General features: G+C 59.6%; 1 protein-coding gene across 1 annotated transcript; it reads left to right on the forward strand.

Annotated features, from left to right (window-relative positions):
• Positions 1-4,899: 4,899 nt before the first annotated feature.
• NATD1 (N-acetyltransferase domain containing 1) lies at positions 4,900-17,479 on the forward strand. The gene is made up of 4 exons (XM_061176246.1): positions 4,900-5,152; positions 11,167-11,285; positions 12,489-15,652; positions 17,418-17,479. Exons 1-3 carry the CDS (start codon positions 5,047-5,049, stop codon positions 12,603-12,605), a joined length of 342 nt encoding a protein of 113 aa, XP_061032229.1. The 5' UTR covers positions 4,900-5,046; the 3' UTR covers positions 12,606-15,652; positions 17,418-17,479.
• Positions 17,480-17,944: the final 465 nt, after the last annotated feature.

Below are 17,944 nucleotides of genomic sequence, written 5' to 3' on the forward strand. Positions count from 1 at the left end.
TTAATTTAAAAAAATTTACATCTCCAGAAAAATGGCCTGAATCCTGCAATGAACATGCAGACGGACTTTATTTGCCAGATCCTCTGTCTCTCTCCGCTAACCATTTAAGAGTAAGCAGCAGCCACGTGTAATTGTGCAGTTAATCATTTGCCATCATTTAAGCATTAGGAGGCCTCACTTCATTTTTTTCTTTCCAGCTCCTACTGAAACCTCAAAAGACCCGGCCAGGTTTCCCACGTGAGCTGTCAGCCCTAGTCGGGGAGGCAGGGCAGGAAGCCCCACTTTGCCACACTCCGCACTGCCCCCTTTTGCCTAGCACCCGCCTGCCTTCCCAGTCCCTGCACCATAGCAGGCCTGGGCCCGCCCCCATTGCACTGTTGACCCCGATCTACCCCAAGGGCCTCAGGGCCTCGGGCCGTCTCGGGAGGCTCCTTGGTCAGGCCTGCCCGGAGGCCCGTCCCGTCCTCCACCTGGAATGTCAGCCCTGGACTCAGCCTCCCCGGGTTTGAGCCCTGGCTCCACCACCTCCCCCCAGAGAGCTTCAGCTGCCCACTGCTCTCGCTCGATGGATCCTGGCTCCTCACGGGGGTGAGAGAGAAAATGAGACTTTGCCCGGGAAGCACCCAGCACACACTCAGTGCAGTGAGAGCTTGGCGCCTGACCCAACGGCCCAGTGACAGGGGGCTGCTCAGAGGATCATTGTCTCCTTAAGATGGAAGAGTAGCAGTTGCGACAGAGGCTGTATTTAGAAATGACTCAAGTGCCCGACAATAAAGGGCCGTGGGGCGGGGGGGCTGCCAGGGCCTTGTCATCTGCTACTGACGTCATGGTGTCCACTCAGAGGATGACCACACACTGGGCGGAGGGCGGGTCCTTGGCACGTGCTGGCGCCGACCGGGCTGCAGGACCTATGGTTCAGTGACAGGCTTCACTTTGGGTTTATATGCTAACTTTGGGGTTCAAATGGGAAGAAAGAATATACATTTGTATTTACTTGGGTTTATGTGTGGAAAACTGGAAAAATTCATAACAAGTGAGAATGCTTCCCTCTGTGAGGCGGGGGAGGATGGGGAAGATGGGAGAGGGAGGTTGAGTGTCCCCTGGGGCTTGTGTACATTTTGTTTTAGTTTTGGAAACATGTGAATATATTACATAATCAAAAATTAAATATAAGAATATTCTTAAAGAATGATTCTGTGGTTTCCTGTATATTAACAAAGGAACTTGCTCACAGTATACTGTTAAATGGGAAAAAAGACTACAAAACAGTGAATATGAGTCCACTTGTGCTGGAGGAAAACACTCTGTGTGTAAAGAGCTCACATGAACAGTTCTGGTGCCTTATTTGCCGAGTTCCCAGACTCTAGAACCGGGGCACTTGCTCCATACAAGGAAGGAAGGAATGATGTCGCAGGAGGAGAAGCCACCCAGGAGGACACGCCACCCCGGCCGTGGACCTCGGAGGGGCTCGGTCTCCTGGATATTTTCCTGATTATTCAGAAGATTGTAAGTCAGGCCCCTCGTGCATCCACTCAGGCAGGAAGGACAGGAGAGGCTCCGTCCCAGGGTGGAGGCGGGGAGGAGGGCGCAGGGCCAGACGGTGAGCTCCCCGGGGAGGATGTGGGGCTGGTGAGCAGCACGGGGTCGGGGGTCATAAAAGTGCTTTACAACTGGGTTGTGATGACAGCTGCACGGGGTACACATTTGTCAAAACTATAAAAAGGGGTAATTTTTGCTATATGTAAACACTACCTAAAATGTTTTTTGATAAAAGAAAAAAACACAGAAACAAACACCACAGCCACGATGGGTACGCTGGGCTTCATTTTATAATTTACATATGTGTTTGAAATTTTCCAATATTAAAAAACAAACAAACAGGAGCCGGTCCCCACGCGCGGTGCGCTTCCCTGAGCTGTGGGACGTGAACCCGGGACTCGGCTCAGACACTTGCAAAAAAAAAAAAAAAGAAAAAACAAACAAAAAACCTAAGACCCCTGGTCTGCTCAGAACCCTCTCACGGCCCCTCCTGGCTCAGAATAAAAGCTGAAGACGCCACATGGCCTCAGTTCTTTAAATCCACCCCCACGGTCTTTGCACTGGCTGTTCTCTCTGCCTGGACCAGGCTCCCTCACCTCCTTCAAGTCTTTCATTAAAAAAGCCCGGTCTGTAGAGGTCTGTCCTCGATACCCCCTCTGAAACCTCTCCAAAGGCACCTCCTCCCCTCCCCCCCACTGAGTCTCCCTGGGCCCTTGTCTCAGTGAGACGGACCACGGATTTATTTCCTTCTTGGTGCCTCTCCCTCCCCTAGAATGTCAGCTCCGGAAGGGTAAGGAGTTTGGTCTGTTTGTTCACTGGGTGCCCCTAGAATAGTGACTGGCACATAGTAGGTGCTCAACAAATATTTGCTAAATGAATTAATGGCTGACTGAATAAATGATACCCTATGTACAATACATGGGACCCGGTCTCTGTGTGGCCCCACCAAGCCTTGGCCATTGGGGCTTTCATGACCCAGGGCCCATCTCCCCAGGACTGCTGGGACCCAGCTTTGCTTTCTAACTGTGGGGGGTGTGGTCACAGGTTCATTCAGGAGACCCTCCCCAAGGCTCCTCCGTGACCAGCATGCTTTGGGGTTGAAAGATAAAGGCAAGTCCTTTCAACTCTGTAAAGACTGATTGCTTGCTTTATTCTTTGATTGATCCACTGCCTGTTCCACAAAGGATTTCTGCAAGGTTTAAAGACCCCAACAAGATAATAGACATTTAAAACTAGGACAGAAAGAAGGGAATCAAAAACAGGGAGGATCCTGGGCTCTTATGGTGGACCTGGTGTGCCCTCGGCCCTGCCAGGAATCTCCCCTGGACCCAGGAGGGCTGAGGAGCTTCGATGAGGGCCTTCCAAGGGAGGTGATGCTTGGACAGCAGCGCATGCAAAGGCCCAGCATGGGAAACAGCATAGCCAGTTGATGGAATTTCCAGAAACTTGTTCTGGCTTCCCCACACCGCTCAAGTTCTTTGGAGACAAAGAAATCACCTGAGACACACACAAGGTTACGTCTTGCTCAGGATTGCAGCCAGCCCTGACTCAGCTCAAGTCAAGACCCCCTCTGACCCCAGGATCCTTTTTTATCTCCTTGTATGTGATGACTCACTCCTCAGCCTTGTTTCGTTTCCAAACTCTGTGACACAATACACACTTATTTTTTTTTAAATCTGCTAGGATAGGATATTCTCAATAAATATATCCGACAAAGGACTAATAACCAGACAATAAAAAGAACTCAAAAAAAAAAAAAAAAACTTAAACAGGCACTTCACAAAAGTAGATATCCAAACGGTCAAGGAGTGGATGAAAAAGGTTCAACGTCATGGGTCATCAGGTGAAAGCAAACTTAAGCCAGTGAGCGACGACTTCACACTCATCAGATGGCTAGAACTAAAGGGACTGACAGCACCAAACATAACTCTCAGAATTGTTGGCAGGAGTGTAAAAATGGTACAACCACTTTGGAAAAAGGCCTGGCACGTCCTCATAAAACTCAAAGTACACTGACTATAAGACGCAGCCACCTGCAAGGAACACCATGTTCAAGAATGTCCACAGTACGTTTATTCATAATAGTCAAAATCCAAAAACAACCCAAATGCCCATCAACAGCAGGCGGATAAATTGTGGAATATGTATACAATGGAATACTATTCAGTGATGAAAAATATACAACCACAAGGATTAACCTCACACATAAAATGTTGAAAAAAAGAAACTGGACCCTGAACGCTCATACTATATGATGCTGTTTACATGAAGTTCTAGGAAAAGCAAATTAGTCAAGGGTTGGGGCACTGGCTGGAAGGGGGAAATACAAGGGTCGGGTACCTGGTATTGGGCAGTGGTCACGTGGGAGTGACGTCATGCTTACACCTTCGTTAACGAACTAGTAAAACTTGCTGTCACCTGACTCGGTGGGCTGCTTCTGATCTGAGCAAAGCTGGGGTGGGGGGGAGGGGTTGTCCAGTCCCCTTTCAAAAAAGCAGTCTGGTCCTCACACCCCCAGTCCTGTGTGTCCTCAAGCAAGTCCCTGGCCCTCTTGGGACTCAGTCCCCCTGCCCGCCCCCCCTCGAGTGGCTCCAGGGATCTCCAAGGCGCTTCCCGCGCTGCTGCCTCTGGGGTAGAGGTGGCATTTCACCGGATCCAAAGCAAGCAAGGTGACCTCGCAGGTCTCCCCAGGCCCCTGTCCTCCCGGTGACAAGTGGTTAAGCGCACCTACTTCCCAGGCTTCGCTGGGGCTTTGCTGAGCGCAGGCACACAGCAAGCACTTAATAAGTGGGGGCTGCGAGGAACTTCCCTGCTGGCGCAGTGGTTAAGAATCTGCCTGCCAATGCAGGGGACACGGGTTCGAGCCCTGGTCCGGGAAGATCCCACATGCCGTGGAGCAACTAAGCCCGTGCACTACAACTACTGAGCCTGTGCTCTAGAGCCTGTGAGCCACAACTACTGAGCCCACGTGCCACAACTAGTGAAGCCCGCGCGCCTAGAGCCCGTGCTCCGCAGCAAGAGAAGCCACCGCAATGAGAAACCCGCGCACCCCAAAAGTAGCCCCCGCTCGCCACAACTAGAGAAAGCCCGCGGGCAGCAACGAAGACCCAACGCAGCCAAAACTAAATAAATTTAAAAAAAAACAAGTGGTGGCTGCGAGGGGACGGTGAGAATTGCCCTACAGGTCGTCACGTGTCTTTGAGAAGGGGTCCGTGGGGGCCCCAGAGTCTCCTGCCGGCTGAGGCCAGAGGCCCAAGGGCCCTGGCGCGAAGCTGTGAGCGGCGCGGCGCCTTTAAGAGCCAAACGGAATGCACCAAAACAGAGCGGCCGCGCGCTCACTGGCCGCGCGCTGCACGTGACCGCACAGCTGATTTCCTGCCCCCCCTTTTTGTTGCTGCCGCCGCCGAGTGTCAGTTTCTGCGCCGCCGCCTGCGGTCGGCCCTCGGTGCGGGTCCGCGCGCCTCTCGCGGAGCCCGCCGCGCGCCCGCAGCCCGGGTCCCAGCGCCCATGGCGCACTCGCCGGCCGCCGTGCCGCCGGGCGCGCCGGAGCAGGGCTGCCCCATCCGCGTGGAGCACGACCGTAGGCGCCGCCAGTTCACCGTCCGGCTTAACGGTAACGCGGGGCCCGGCCCGCCCCCGCCTTTTGTCTGCGCGCCGCGGGGCTGGGGGCGCACTCGCGGGCCGGGTGGAGGCGGGCTGCCGGGAGAGTCGAGCCCGCGCCGGGCGCCCGGGGTGGAGAGGGCCCCGGGGAGGCGGAGGCAGGCGCGGGGCAGCTCCGATCCCGCCTCGGCCCCGGGGAACCCGCACCTGCTCGGCCTGGCTGTTTTCCGGGCTGCTGCCGAGGTCCTGGGGAGCGTGGTGAGCCACCACCTCCCCTTTCTCCGGTGTTCAATGGCTTCTGGCTGCCCCTGGGAACCTTAGCTTTAATGCACCAAGGGGATTGGAAGAACCCTCTGGGCCGACCCGGGGCTGACAGACAGAGGGGCTTCTGCCTGGGAGGGGCGGGGTGTGTGGAGGGATGGTGTCGCCATCAGACCCCAGAGGCTCTGGGACTTTGGCTAAGTTGCCTCATCTCTGTGCGCGCCAGTTTCTCCGTCTCTACAATGGGGTTAACACCAGCGCATAACTCCTGGCTGGTGGTAAGGACCAGATGCCCCAGTAAGAGTAAGGTTCAGAACAGCGCCTGCGGCAGGTAGTAAATGTTGGTGAGCATTGACTGGGCATTATTATTATTATTAATTATTATTATTATTTTGGCCAAGAGGCGCAGCATGCGGGATCTTAATTCCCCCACCAGGGATTGAACGCGTGCCCCCTGAAGTGGAGGCACTGGAAGTGCGGAGTCTTAACCACTGGACCGCCAGGAAAGTCCCTGGGCATTCCTTTTTAAACCAGAAGCAAAGTGAAGTCCTCATTTCCTGTAAAGAAAGGTTCCACCACTTACTAGCCCACACTCCCTCCGCCTAAGAGGTCTGGGGATGGAAAGTGGAATTATGAAATGGAGGAGTGAACTTTCATCCCTGTGTCCCACCCCTTCTGCCTTAATAACTTTTTCTTCCCTCCCAGCTGGGCCCCCTGTGGCAGTGTCCAAGCTGGAAGGGCCCTTATGGGCCACTGTGCCCATTTGTGAGGAGGGAAGAGGAAGGCTTCCTGAGGTGGGGGGGATGTGCAGAGCCCAGATGGGGTCCTACCTGGGCCCACTCCTCCCACCTGCACTTGGACGCCCGGGAGGGGCTGGGGCCTGGAGCGCGGACCTTCCTCAGACTCCCCCTTTAGGCTGTGCTCTGCATTGAGCTGGGCCCAGCACATCCCTGTCACAACATCCTTGTGACCTGGGCATCACCACCGCAGCTCAGGGGAGTAAGCCGAGGCCGGCGCAGGGGAGGAGCGCAGGCCAGAACTCAAACACGTGTCTTTCCACCTGGAGGCATGTCCTTCCGCCGCCGTGCTGCCTGCAGTGGCCCGGCTGGCTGGCTGGCCGTGACTCTCCGGGCCGCACTGGCCCCATGGCTTTTCAAATCCTCTTTTTGGGGCTCCAGAGAGGCCTAGATTCCCTTGGGGGGGGCTCAGGAGACCCTAGACACTCAGAGGAAGAAGAAAAAGGGAATGTTTGGGGTTTTCCTTCTTTCTTTCCCTAGTGAGTACAGCCAAAGGACACCCCTCTAGACTCGGCTGTGGTCAGAGCTGGACGTGACCAGCCATCTTTCTAAACTTGCCCCTCTGTTGCCTGCTGCTCGGATGGCTAACTGTAAAGTGGACCGGGATCCCCAGCCAAGCCCGGGAGTAGCTCCTCGCCCGCCCGCGAGGCGGGGGCTGTGCAGCCAGGCCGGACCTGGTCTGGGTGTATATGGGGGGCGGGGAGTCATCTGTGCCCAAGCCCCCACCCCACCCCAGCTAGGGAGGGGAACGGCCTGCCGTGGTGTCTCCTGACCTGCAGGCAGGCCCCGGAGGCCAGCTCACTGCACCCGGGGAGAGATGTGGACACTGAGGCCGAGAGGCAGAGCGGCCCTGGGGCTCCAGGTGCAGGTGTGGACCGGCCATCCCCTGGCAGAGCTGTGCTGATGCGCCTCCAGCAGGCTCCAGGTCTGGGGAGGGAAGAGGTTTGAGCAGCTGTGTGCATTCAGTCCTCAGGAGGCCCCACGCACGCGGAGTCGCTTTATCCTCAGCCTTGTTGGTGGGGGGTGGCGGCGTTGTCCGAACTGCTCTGCCCATTTTACAGAGGAGGAAGCTGAGGCAGGGAAAGTGACTGACGTGCCCAGGGGCTCGCACCTGGTAGAAGAACTAGGATTCATTCCACAAGTGCTTATTGAACACCTACTGTGTGTTGCGAAACGTTGTTGTAGGTGCTGGGGGCTCCTGGGACCGACCGTCTGGGAGGCAGTGGGGGATAAAGTGTAGAGCGTCCTAGAGAGCAAGACTGGTGAGAAATAAGGTCGGGTGTCAGGAAAGGGCTCTTCTTTGTTTGTTTGTTTGTTTATTTCGGCTGCACTGAGCGTCATGTGGGATCTTAGTTCCCCCACCAGGGATCGAATCCGTGGCCCCTGCATTGGAAGCGCAGAGTCTTAACCACTGGACCACCAGGGAAGTCCCAAGGGCTGTTGTTTAGAGTCAGGTGTCTGTGAGGGCCGCCCTGCGAAGGAGGCAAGGAAGGGAGCTACGGTGGGAAGGGCACTCCACGTGGAAGGGGCGGCAAGTGCAAAGGCCCTAGGATGCCTGGTGTGTATTGGGAGCAGCAGGGACGGGAGGACGGAGAGGCTGCATAGCAGAGGACGTCAAGTGGTCTTGGGGGCAGGTGGTGCGGGGCCGTGGAAGGCATTGTGAGGACTTGGCCTTGACTCCGGGTGCGGTGGGTGCCTGGGAGGGTCCTGAGCAGAGGGCGGGTGGGATGTCCTGGGCTCCCTCTGACTGCTCTGGGGCAAGACAGGAGCAAGGATGGCTACTGCTCTGGAGCAGGCGGTGTGAGAGGAGGGGAGAAATCCCAGCTCCTGGATGGTTGTTGAAAGAAGCGTGGTTGGGTCTTGCTGATGTGGGCTGTGAGAGAACGCAGGTGCCCAGGCTTGTCTGGTCCCCAGATCCAGGGTCTGAAAAGCTAGCTTGTATTACCACTGGGGTGAAAGCGCAAAGCCAGAACTGAGCTCCCACCCCTGGGCGGCCCCATCCTTGGCCTTTGCTTTCCCCTCTCAGCCAGTGCCGAGTGTCCCACTTGCTCCAAGAAGGGTCATTTGGGGGTCCTGGAACCCAGCGCATTCCACATCCTCCCCAGCCCCCACTTTGCAGATGGGAAGACTGAGGCCCTGGGCAGCAGAGGCCTCCTACATTCGGATCCCAGTTCCCGGGCAGGAGGCCCCTGCACGAGACACGTTGTGCCCCCAGGGCACCCTCATGCCCTTCACGTCCTGGGATGCATGCTAGAGCGGGTCCCTGGGCAGGGTGCCTGGGGGGGGATGGGACCAGCTGGGCCTGTGGGTGGGCTTCCTGGGCGGCCCCCAGGGTCTGCCCTCTCACGCTTCCCAGCTCTGAGCCACCAGCACGTGGCCCCTGCCCACACCAGGCTCTGCAGGTGGAGATGCCCAGAGAAGCCAGGCGGTGCCGCCCGCCCTGGGCTCCCTCGCCCACTTGTCCTTGGCCAGCTACCTCCCAGAGGGCGCAGAGGGCCTGGGTTCTGGCTTTGCCTCTGCCTCAGCCTCATCGTCTGTATAACAGGCGTTTTGATCTGCTGGGCCTGCTCTCGGAACTGGTGCAGGCAGGGCGGAGACCGAGGGAAGGGCTCCTCGTTTGCCAAGTTGCTTTAACTTTTCTCAAAACCAGTCACAGCCCATGATCTCGACGTGACTCTCAGGCCCAGGAGGGAAGTAGCGGTTGTCCCAGACCTGGTGAGGTCTGAGGTCTCCTGGCAGAGCTGGGACTGGAAGCCGGGGCCCTGGCTGGCTCCACGGCCCCCAGGTGGCAAGTACTGGCCCAGCCCGGAGAAGGGCCTGGGGTCCAGCCAGGCTGCCACGAGCGGAGACTGTGGGATCCACGGACCCAGATGCCGGGGATGGGGTGGCCGTGGTGCCCAGGGGGGCAGGCCAGGGGGGGTCTCCGGCGGGAGGCGCCAGGCAGAGGGAGCACCCGACCGAGGCTGGGTGGACGTGAGGGGCCACGAGGGGGCCCCTGAGCAGAGGACGGACAGGATGTGACTCGGCTTCCACGGGGGGCGCAGGGGCCGGCGGAGGTATGAAGTGGCCAGATTCCGGGCATGTTTTGAAAGCTGTGCCCACGGGCCTGCCGGAGGTCAGAGCAGAGGCTGAGAGACGTATGAGAAGGGGCTCGGGGGGTGGCCGTCTCCAGGCAGCGTGGGGCAGTTGGGGCTGGGTGGCCTCTGCGGTCACCCTGAGGCCCAGGTGTTGCAGGGCTGTTCGCTGGCGTCTGGTTCCTCCGCAGCCCGGGGAGGTGTGGGGCGGGGAGAGGGGTCAGCGTCGCGCCCTTTCCCTCACACGCAGCCCACGTCCGCCCCGCGGCCCGATGCCCTTCTGCTTCTCTCAGCCGCGAGACCCGGGGTCCCCAGACGGCTCCACACGTGCCGAGCTGCGCGATAGCCTCTCAGAGCCTCGGTTTCCCTGTTTGTCGACGGGGCTGTGAGAACCCTGCCCGTTTGGTAAGGTTCTCGTGAGGATTGGTGTGCGCAGGGGCTGAGTGCGCCCCGCCGGTGTGCGCTGAAGCCGTCCTGTCCTGGTGTCCCCAAGGGCGTGGGGTCGGGCTCCGGGGAGGTACTGGGCGTACACGAGCCACGAGCCGGCCTCCAACTCCTGCTGTGCGTCTGGCCCAGAGAACAGCAGGAGTTTGTGGGGCAGGTATTTCTTGGGCATCTGCCCCGGGCTGGGCACTGGGGATGTGGTGGTGACCGAGCCCCTGGGACCACCAGGAGCTGGCGGGGTGGGAGGGGCAGAGAACCCCCCAGGCCATCATGGGATCTGGTCCATCTGTGGCCCAAGTGGTCACGCAGGAATGCTGACGGAGGTGATGGGTGAGCGAGTAAACAGGGGCCGGGAGCAGGCCGACAAGGGCTCCAGACCCCCACCCCCTCTCTGCAGGGCTGCCCACAGTGCAGAAGCGGAGGTCTGCTCAGTGCCTGTGAAGCCCCCGACGTGGCCTGCTTCCCTGCGTAAACATTCTGCCTCAGGGCCTTTGCGCCGGCTGTGCCCTCTGCCCACCCCTCCCCTGTTCTTCCCTCAGACGTCTCCTGCTCCCCAGTTACCCCTCAGCTCAGAGGTTTCCTCCTGGGAGGTCTCCCCTGACTACCCTGGCTAAATGCCTGTCTCCCCTGGCCCAGATTATTTTTTCCTTCATACACTTTAAACTTCCTGAAATAGTAACCCATGGAGTTGTCCTCAGCTCCTGAAACAGTGTCTGGGGCTCAGTGAACTTTTGTCAAGGGGAACAGGTGGCCAGATGGGTGGATGGGATGCCTGGGCAGGTAGATGGGCAGGCAAATGGGGGCCAGGTGGGTGGATGGGTGTGTGGTTGGATGGACAGACAGGCGAATGAGGAACTGAAGACTTTGGTTGGAGGAACTCCAGTTAAATGTTTTTCCAGCAGGAAACCAGGGTGGACCAGAGTTCCAGGCCTGAGAGGGCATGAAGGCCAGCTTGCTCTGCCTCCCGTGCCTGGCGTGGCTGTCCTGTGTGCCCTCCTCCTGCCCTTCCCCAGGGTCCGGTGGGCGGTCCTGCTCTCTTGTCTCTTCTGGCTCTGGTTTAGTTGGCGCCTTGCTGAGCTCTGCTCTTCATCCAGCGCTGGGCCCGGGGCTCCCAGACCCTCGGGCAGGTGCTCCGCTGGGGATGCAGAGAACTGGGCTTTGGGGGGCGCCGGGGGCCCTGGGATGCTGGCTGGAGGGTAGCAGGAAAGGCCCACGCGGGGCTCGGTGTGTTCGGGCGTTGTTCTAAGCATTTTACGGAAATTGCCTCATTTAAACCTCCACACAGTCTAATGAGGAATGTTCTGTTACATCCATACTTTATGGACGCAGAACTGAGGCGCAGAGAGGCTGTTCCAGACCCAGCTCCCCAGCCGGGCTCCAAACGCCTGCGCCTCCAAGGCCCAGGCCTCCGTGCCGGCTCGGGCCTCACCCGCCCACCACCCTCCCCACAGGGTGTCATGACCGGGCTGTCCTGCTCTACGAGTACGTGGGCAAGCGGATTGTGGACCTGCAGCACACGGAGGTCCCCGACGCCTACCGCGGGCGTGGCATCGCCAAGCACCTGGCCAAGGTAGGGGCGTGGGGGCTGCCCCCCACTCAGAGGAGACCACGCCCTGGGGGGCCGGGCCTTGCCCTCCTCCCGGGGCTGCGGCTGCCTCGCCCCCTTCCCCTCCTCTCAGGGCCGGGCCTCGGGCCCCCCCCCCCACCACACGCACACACCTGCCTGGTGCCGGGAGCTCACTGCCGGGACCCCGTGTCTGGCGCGTAGTAGGTGCTCCATGAACCCTTGCTGAACAGGTGGACAGACAGACATTGGAGTGACTTGGCTCTTGCCCCTGCATCCCCAGCCGCTAGGAGAGCAGCTTGGGCTACAAGGGGCTTTGACCTGGAGCAGAGCTCGGCCTTGCGTTCCCCTGACGGCTGCTGGGGCCCAGCCCCTCCCCCTGCTGCCCCGCTGCTCCCTCCGCCCCCTCCCCCCTGGCCCGGGCGGGGGACAGGTGTCTTTCAGCAGCAGCTCGAGCTGGTCTGTGGGCCCACCCCGTTACAAGCGAGGAACCCAGAGTTGCTACCTGGGTAACAGGAGAAGGGATCTGCCAGGGGTGAGGGCGCTTATCTGCAAAATGGGAGAAGAGCCTGGAATCCTGTCACTAGAGGCTCTCGGGTTGAAACCCGGGGTCAGGTGTGGGCCACTGGGGGGGGCCGGACGGTCAGGCTCCTGGTCGGCCCTCGGCCTTTGTCATCCGACCCTCCAGCTACACCCAGACTGTGCCGTACTGTCTCAGCAAGCGTTCATTGTGCACCAGTGTGTGCAGGGCACTGGGGCAGGGAGGTCACCAGACCCACCAGGACGACAACTGCACGCTGGCACCCCCACCCCCGGCTGCTGCTTTTGGGATCCCTGTGAAAACTGAGTGACCTCTGCCAGGGGCGGAGGGAGCCCCGGGCGCCCTGACCCAGCCCATAGGGGAGGCTCCTGGAGGAGCATCCAGTGAAGAATTAGCGGAGGAGTTTGGTGGGCACCCCGGCTCGCTGTGGAGACGGGCGGGCGGGGTTCTCCCGGGGCGGATCCGATCCCGGCCCCTCTCTTCCCTGCCTTGTTCCTCCGGCAATTCACCAGAGCTTCCTGCCCCGGCTTCCCGACTGTAACGGGGGTGGTGGCAGCACCCCGGCTCCATCGCAGACCCGAGGGAAAGCCCGGGGCCTGAGGGGCTGGGCCTCTGAGGCGAGGTGCCGCTGGGGGCCCTGACCACTCTTCTCTCTGCCCGGCTGCCAGGCCGCTCTGGACTTCGTAGTGGAGGAGGAGCTGAGGGCCCATGTCACGTGCTGGTACATCCAGAAGTTCGTCAAGGAAAACCCCCTGCCGCAGTACCTCGAGCGCCTGCAGCCGTAGCCCCGGCCCCGCCCACCGGACCCTCCCTCCGGGCCTCGCCCCGGCCTCTGCGTGCTCTCAGGAACCCTGGTCCCCACGGGGACAGACTCAGAGTTATTTTTGTAAGGACGCTCGTCTGTGGCCATGGTCCAGCTGCCGTGGCGAACGGGGCCCGGCTGTTCCTGCTCTGCAGACACCGTGAGGGCCCGCGGTCAGGACTGGAGCGCGGACAGGGGCGTCCCTCTGGCCTTTCCGGGTCCCACCTGCTGCTCCCCGCTCCGTGATGGGCAGGGGGGCTGATCTGGGGCCCTGCCAACATGCCCAGGCCGGGTCCTCTCCGCAGATGAGGAGCCACGAGGAACCTTGTATGCCAACTGCTGGGGGCGTAGGGCCAAGCGCGCACGCGCGCACACGTCTCCTTACTCCTTGCAACGCCCCCACAGCTCTCCAAGAGGCAGGCCCCCCGTGGCTGCCCTCCCCCTTCCAGCCCGAGTATCTTGGGGATCCCCACCCCTCGCTGTGGCTGAGCTTTCTCAGAGAGGGCCCTTCAGAGCTGGGGTGGGAGGGAGAAAACCATCCTCCACGAACCATCCGCACCACCCAAGAGGAAGAAGCAGTTCTGCAGAGGGATTTCCTGTGCAGCCGCCAGACATCAGAGCGTCTTTGCCTTCCTGTGAGCTCGTGGCCCGTCAGGAGTCCTGGGGCCCCGCCTGGACCGGCCTTCCTGGGAACAGCCTGGGGAGCAAGCACCCCAGCACCCTTTGTCCTGTGGGGCCAGCCTTTCTGGGGGCTTCCTCTTGGGGGCTGGTTAGGGCTCAGTGTACCAGCCTCCTCTGCCGTGCTCCCCACAAGGGCTGAATCCACGCCTGCTCTTCTGTGGGGCTGGAGGGGAGCCCAGGAGTCCGGTCCCTCGGGGGCTGAGACGTGAGTGACGTGGCCCCTCCAGGCCTCTGGCTAGGGTGGGCTGGTTGCCCCCATGACGCCTCCCTTGCCTGACCTCGGCAGGCATTAGCCTGTGTCCTCTTTCCACTCGTCCGCTCCAGTGTTGCACCAAGCCCCCCTCCTCCACTGCAGTGGCCTGGGGCCCCCAAACACCTGTGCACAAATGCCTTCTCATCTGGTGGCGAGAACATCTCCGTCTGCGTGCCTGAAGGCCTGGCAGCCCCAGAGTCACCGTCCTCAGCATCCCCCACCCTTCCCAGGTCCCAGCCCCCCTCTGGCCTCCAGGAATTCCTGAGAGGGCCAAGGGCACCCACCGCACTCCCAGCTCTGTTTGCAAAGGGCTTTTGGGGGAGTCAGGGAGGCCCCTGAGCCTCTACTGTGCTGGCAGGAGGTGGGCTCGGCTGCTGGGTCCCCTCCGAGCCCGGGGGTGTCCCCTTCCTGGTGCAGCATAAGGAAAGAGTGGGTTGTAGGCCTGAGAGTGGACTGACGGGCAGCCCAGGCTCTGAGCCATTCCCCTCTCCAGCACCACCCCCTCCCCATCCACACATCCCTCCCCAAGTTCAAGCACAGACTCCGTCATGAGAACTCTCCAGTAGCTCAGCGAGCTGGTGCTGATCCCGCTGCAGCCTTTGGGGCAAGGTGGCCCCGTTCCAGGAGGCGCTGTCCATGGGAGGGTGTCCTGCAGCGGTGGCGCAGGGGACCCCAGGGCAAGCAGCTTGTGGAGGAGCGGAGGGCTGGGTGGCACCAGGGCCCGCCAACCCCCGTCCCAGCCTGCACCTGTGTTGTAACAGCAGGTGACTCTGGTGCCCAGCCGGCACGCAGACAAAACACTTAGTACTTGAACCAGGGGATGTGCGGGGTCTCCAGGGCCCCTGCAGCACTGGACCCAGGGACAGCTTGTCCCCAGTTTCTGCAGGTGCGACCCGGGCCTCCTTACCTCGGGCTGCCTTAAAGCGCCGCTGCTCCCGCTAGAGCCCTCGGCGGCAGCAACGGCCAACTCTCCCAGGTCGGGCCGGGTCCACTGCAGACCCCTGCCCCGGAGCCCCAGCCCCCTCTGCCAGCATGCCGAACCCCATCCCGCTGTGGCTGGCCGCCCCCCGCCCCCGCCGGTGCTACCCTGACTGACTGGCATCCCAGCCTCGGCCCCCAACCCCACCCATCCCGGGACACCTGGGGAACTCTTGCTCAGGAGGCAGGTCACGTGGGCCAGTTTGTGTGCCACTGGCAGGGCAGGGGGACACTCAGAGACCCACCCAGGCCCCCCAAGCAGATCGCCCCCGAGGCCCCGTGCCCTCCTGCCACAGCTGACTTTGTGGGTCTCTCTTTCTCGCCCGGTCGAGACAGGTGGTCACTCACGTGCCTTTCCCACTCAGGACCTGCTGCAGGTGGCGTCTGGGCCAGGGCTGGTCTCCAGACGGATTGCATGACGCACATTTCAATAAAAGGTGTGACCCAGTGCAGCTCCAGGACTGCTTCTGGAAGGGCAGGGGCACTCCCCCACCCCCCACCTCCCACCCCTGCCTCTGCCCCACCCCCATGACAGTCGGGCTCCACCCAGGTGTGTGTTGGGGGGGGAGCCCTCAGGTGTGAGGGAGGAGTAAGAGGGCAGACCTGGCAGGTGCTCTGCGTTCCCGCATCCTAACTGGCGGCAGGGGAAGCAAGGCTCTGAGAGGCGCGGGTGGCGTCAGGATCTGGGGGCTTTGCCGGCCCGGCCCGTGCCTCCTCCCAGGTACGGGCCCCTCTGAGGCCACAGTCATGCCCTGGGCACTGGCTCCCCTCGCTGGGAGCAGCTGGACAGGGTGACCAGGAAGAGGCCGTCAGGTCACATCAGCTGCTGCTCTTAGCCCTGTCCCTCTCTCCCCAGGAAGCCTTCCCTTGGAGCTCCTGGCCCAGGGGGCACAGGCCAGGGGCAAGCGTGACTCAGAACACAGACGATGGAGAGCCTCCGGCATGGTGTCCGGAGCCTGAGGACTCCTGGATGGGGCGTGTTCCCCTAGGTCCACCTGGCGGGGGGGGCGGGGGTCACATCTCTGCCCCGACGGAGAGGAAGGGGCTCTGCGGTCACCAGGTCGCCAGCCCTCCATCGTGGCCAGCTCGGCTCCCACAGCAGCTCCATGAGACACCAGGTATTGGGAACCAGAAGCTGGGGGCGGGGGGGGGGGGGGTCACAAGGCTGCAGGAAGGCGAGGGGACCAGGACCCACGCCCAGTTCCTGCCCCTCCACGTCCACATCCCGTGGCGGAGACTTCACAGGGCAATTCCCAGGGACACCCCCAGCAACTGCCCTGCAGCAGCCTGGGGTCTAGAAGTAAAACCCAAGTTACCGTCTACCCTGAACCAGAATGAAACGGCGGGGCAGGGACAGGACAGACCCAGTAAAGGTCCCACCGGGAGGAGGGAGGGCGGGAGCCGGCAGCCGGGGCAGGAGTCGTGGGTGCTGAGTGACCCCTGCCCACCCAGCCCTCCTCATCCTGCTTCCCCGTGGCCACCTCTCAGGAGTCGTCGGCACACCTTCTGCGGCTCTTTCCTGACCACGTGGGTGTGACTAGGCTTTCCTCTGAGCAGCAACTCGGGGGCCCTTGTCCCCTCCAGCCTGCAGAGTCCCCATCCCCAAAGCCGACCACATCCAGCTGTGGAACGGGCAGGACGGGGCCCAGGGGCCTGCTGCAGGGCAGGCTGGGGGTGAGTTCCAGCCATACAAACAAGGAGCCTGCGTTCTGAGGCCTGGATGGGGAGAGAGGAAAACGCACCCCCACTGGGATCTGGATTGGGGGAGGGCTCTTTGCTCACAGCATGGGGCAGGGTCCCCTCAAGGCAGCCTGGCTGGCAAGGTGGTCCTGGGAGGTTTAAAGCCTGGAGTTAGATGGCAGGACAGAGCTGCAGGCACAGCATGCAGCCTTTGGGTAAAAGAAAGCAGTTTTTTTTTTTTTTAATTGAGGTATAGTTGTACGATATTAAATAAGTTTCAGGTGTTCAAGATAGTGATTCAGCCAGCCTACCCAGCACCTCCACAAACAATGCCCTGTATTAAATCCCTTCTGTTTGAAATACCTCGGGTGGATTTCTTTTCCTAATTAGACACTGACTAATATAGATAAAACTACCCCCATTTTACCGTTGAGAAAAGTGACATTCAGAGAGAGGAAACGACTAACCAAAGGCAAACCCAGTACCTCTCCTCTGTCACCCTGGTCCCATTACTGGGTCACAATGCTGTCCCCAGCTCTTCCTTGCACACTCTTCATCCATGCCCCATGCAGATGCCACCTCTTGAAAAGACCTTTAGCCAGGTGTAATCTCCAAGTCATCTATTACATCATCCTGCTTAGTTTCTTGTTGGTATTTATCATTCACTGAAAATACTTAGTTACTTAGTTGTTTATTCCACTGGACTGGAAACTCCATGGGACCAGGAAGTGTTTGTCTTACTAAATGCTGTGCCTCTGGTGCCTGAGAGTACCTGGTACTGACTGTCCACACAATTATTTGCTATAAAAATGAATGAAAAGAGTAGTAAGGGAAGTGGCAGAGCTTTCCAAGCACCAGCTAGGATCCACCTTTCCTGCTGGCTGCTTCTCTGCCAGCAATCAGGGCTCTCTGGGGGCCCACAGGAATTTCAACTCCCACCATTCAGGTTGTGCCCTCAGTGGGAGCTCAGTTACTACACGCTGAGGGAATCAACCTGCCCATGAATCTTCCAGAAGGTGTCTGTGCACTAGCAGTGATGAACAGGTGACATTCTGGGTGTCTCCACTCAAGTCAGCAGACTTCACCCTAAAAAGACCTCTTTTAGGGTGGCAGATGGCCTGTTAGAAGTTAAGTGCAAGAGCAGGGAGATGGGGAGATGGTCCCAGGCCCACAGTTGCTTGAGCACTTTTCTCTGTGCACTAGATCCTGGCCTGACCCTTCCTGAGAGACACCATAGCCTAGCGAAATCTCGGCAACCAGACAGCTTGGGCTCAAATCCTGGCGCATGACTTTAGCGGGTCACTCAGGTAGGTCCTCCTCATATGCAAAATGAGAATGTGGCTAAAAACAGTATCACTTTCACAGGGCTGTTGTGAAGATTTAAGAGTTAATCACTTAAAATAATTAGAACAGGGCTTGGCCTGACTTAAACGTCAGTTGATTTTACCTTGTGTGCTGTTCTGAGTTCCTACAGGTGTCACCTTGTGTAATACTCATACTGGTCCTCTGAGGAGAGGTGCTAGTATCACGCCCAGGTTACAAACTGGGAGGCTGAGAAACAGAGGTTATAAAAGCAGCCCCAGATCCAGATCCATGCTTCAAACCCAGCTGTTGTAGAATCCCTAGAAACCCTCTGAATCAGCAAACTGGTCCAGAGAAAACAGAATAATCACAAGGCGAGATGGTCATCGTTCGGAGGTCTCTAGCAGTGCTGCACACTGTTACCTGGA

This window comes from Eubalaena glacialis, chromosome 19, assembly GCF_028564815.1.
Source record: "Eubalaena glacialis isolate mEubGla1 chromosome 19, mEubGla1.1.hap2.+ XY, whole genome shotgun sequence".
Classification (NCBI taxonomy): Eukaryota; Metazoa; Chordata; class Mammalia; order Artiodactyla; family Balaenidae; genus Eubalaena; species Eubalaena glacialis.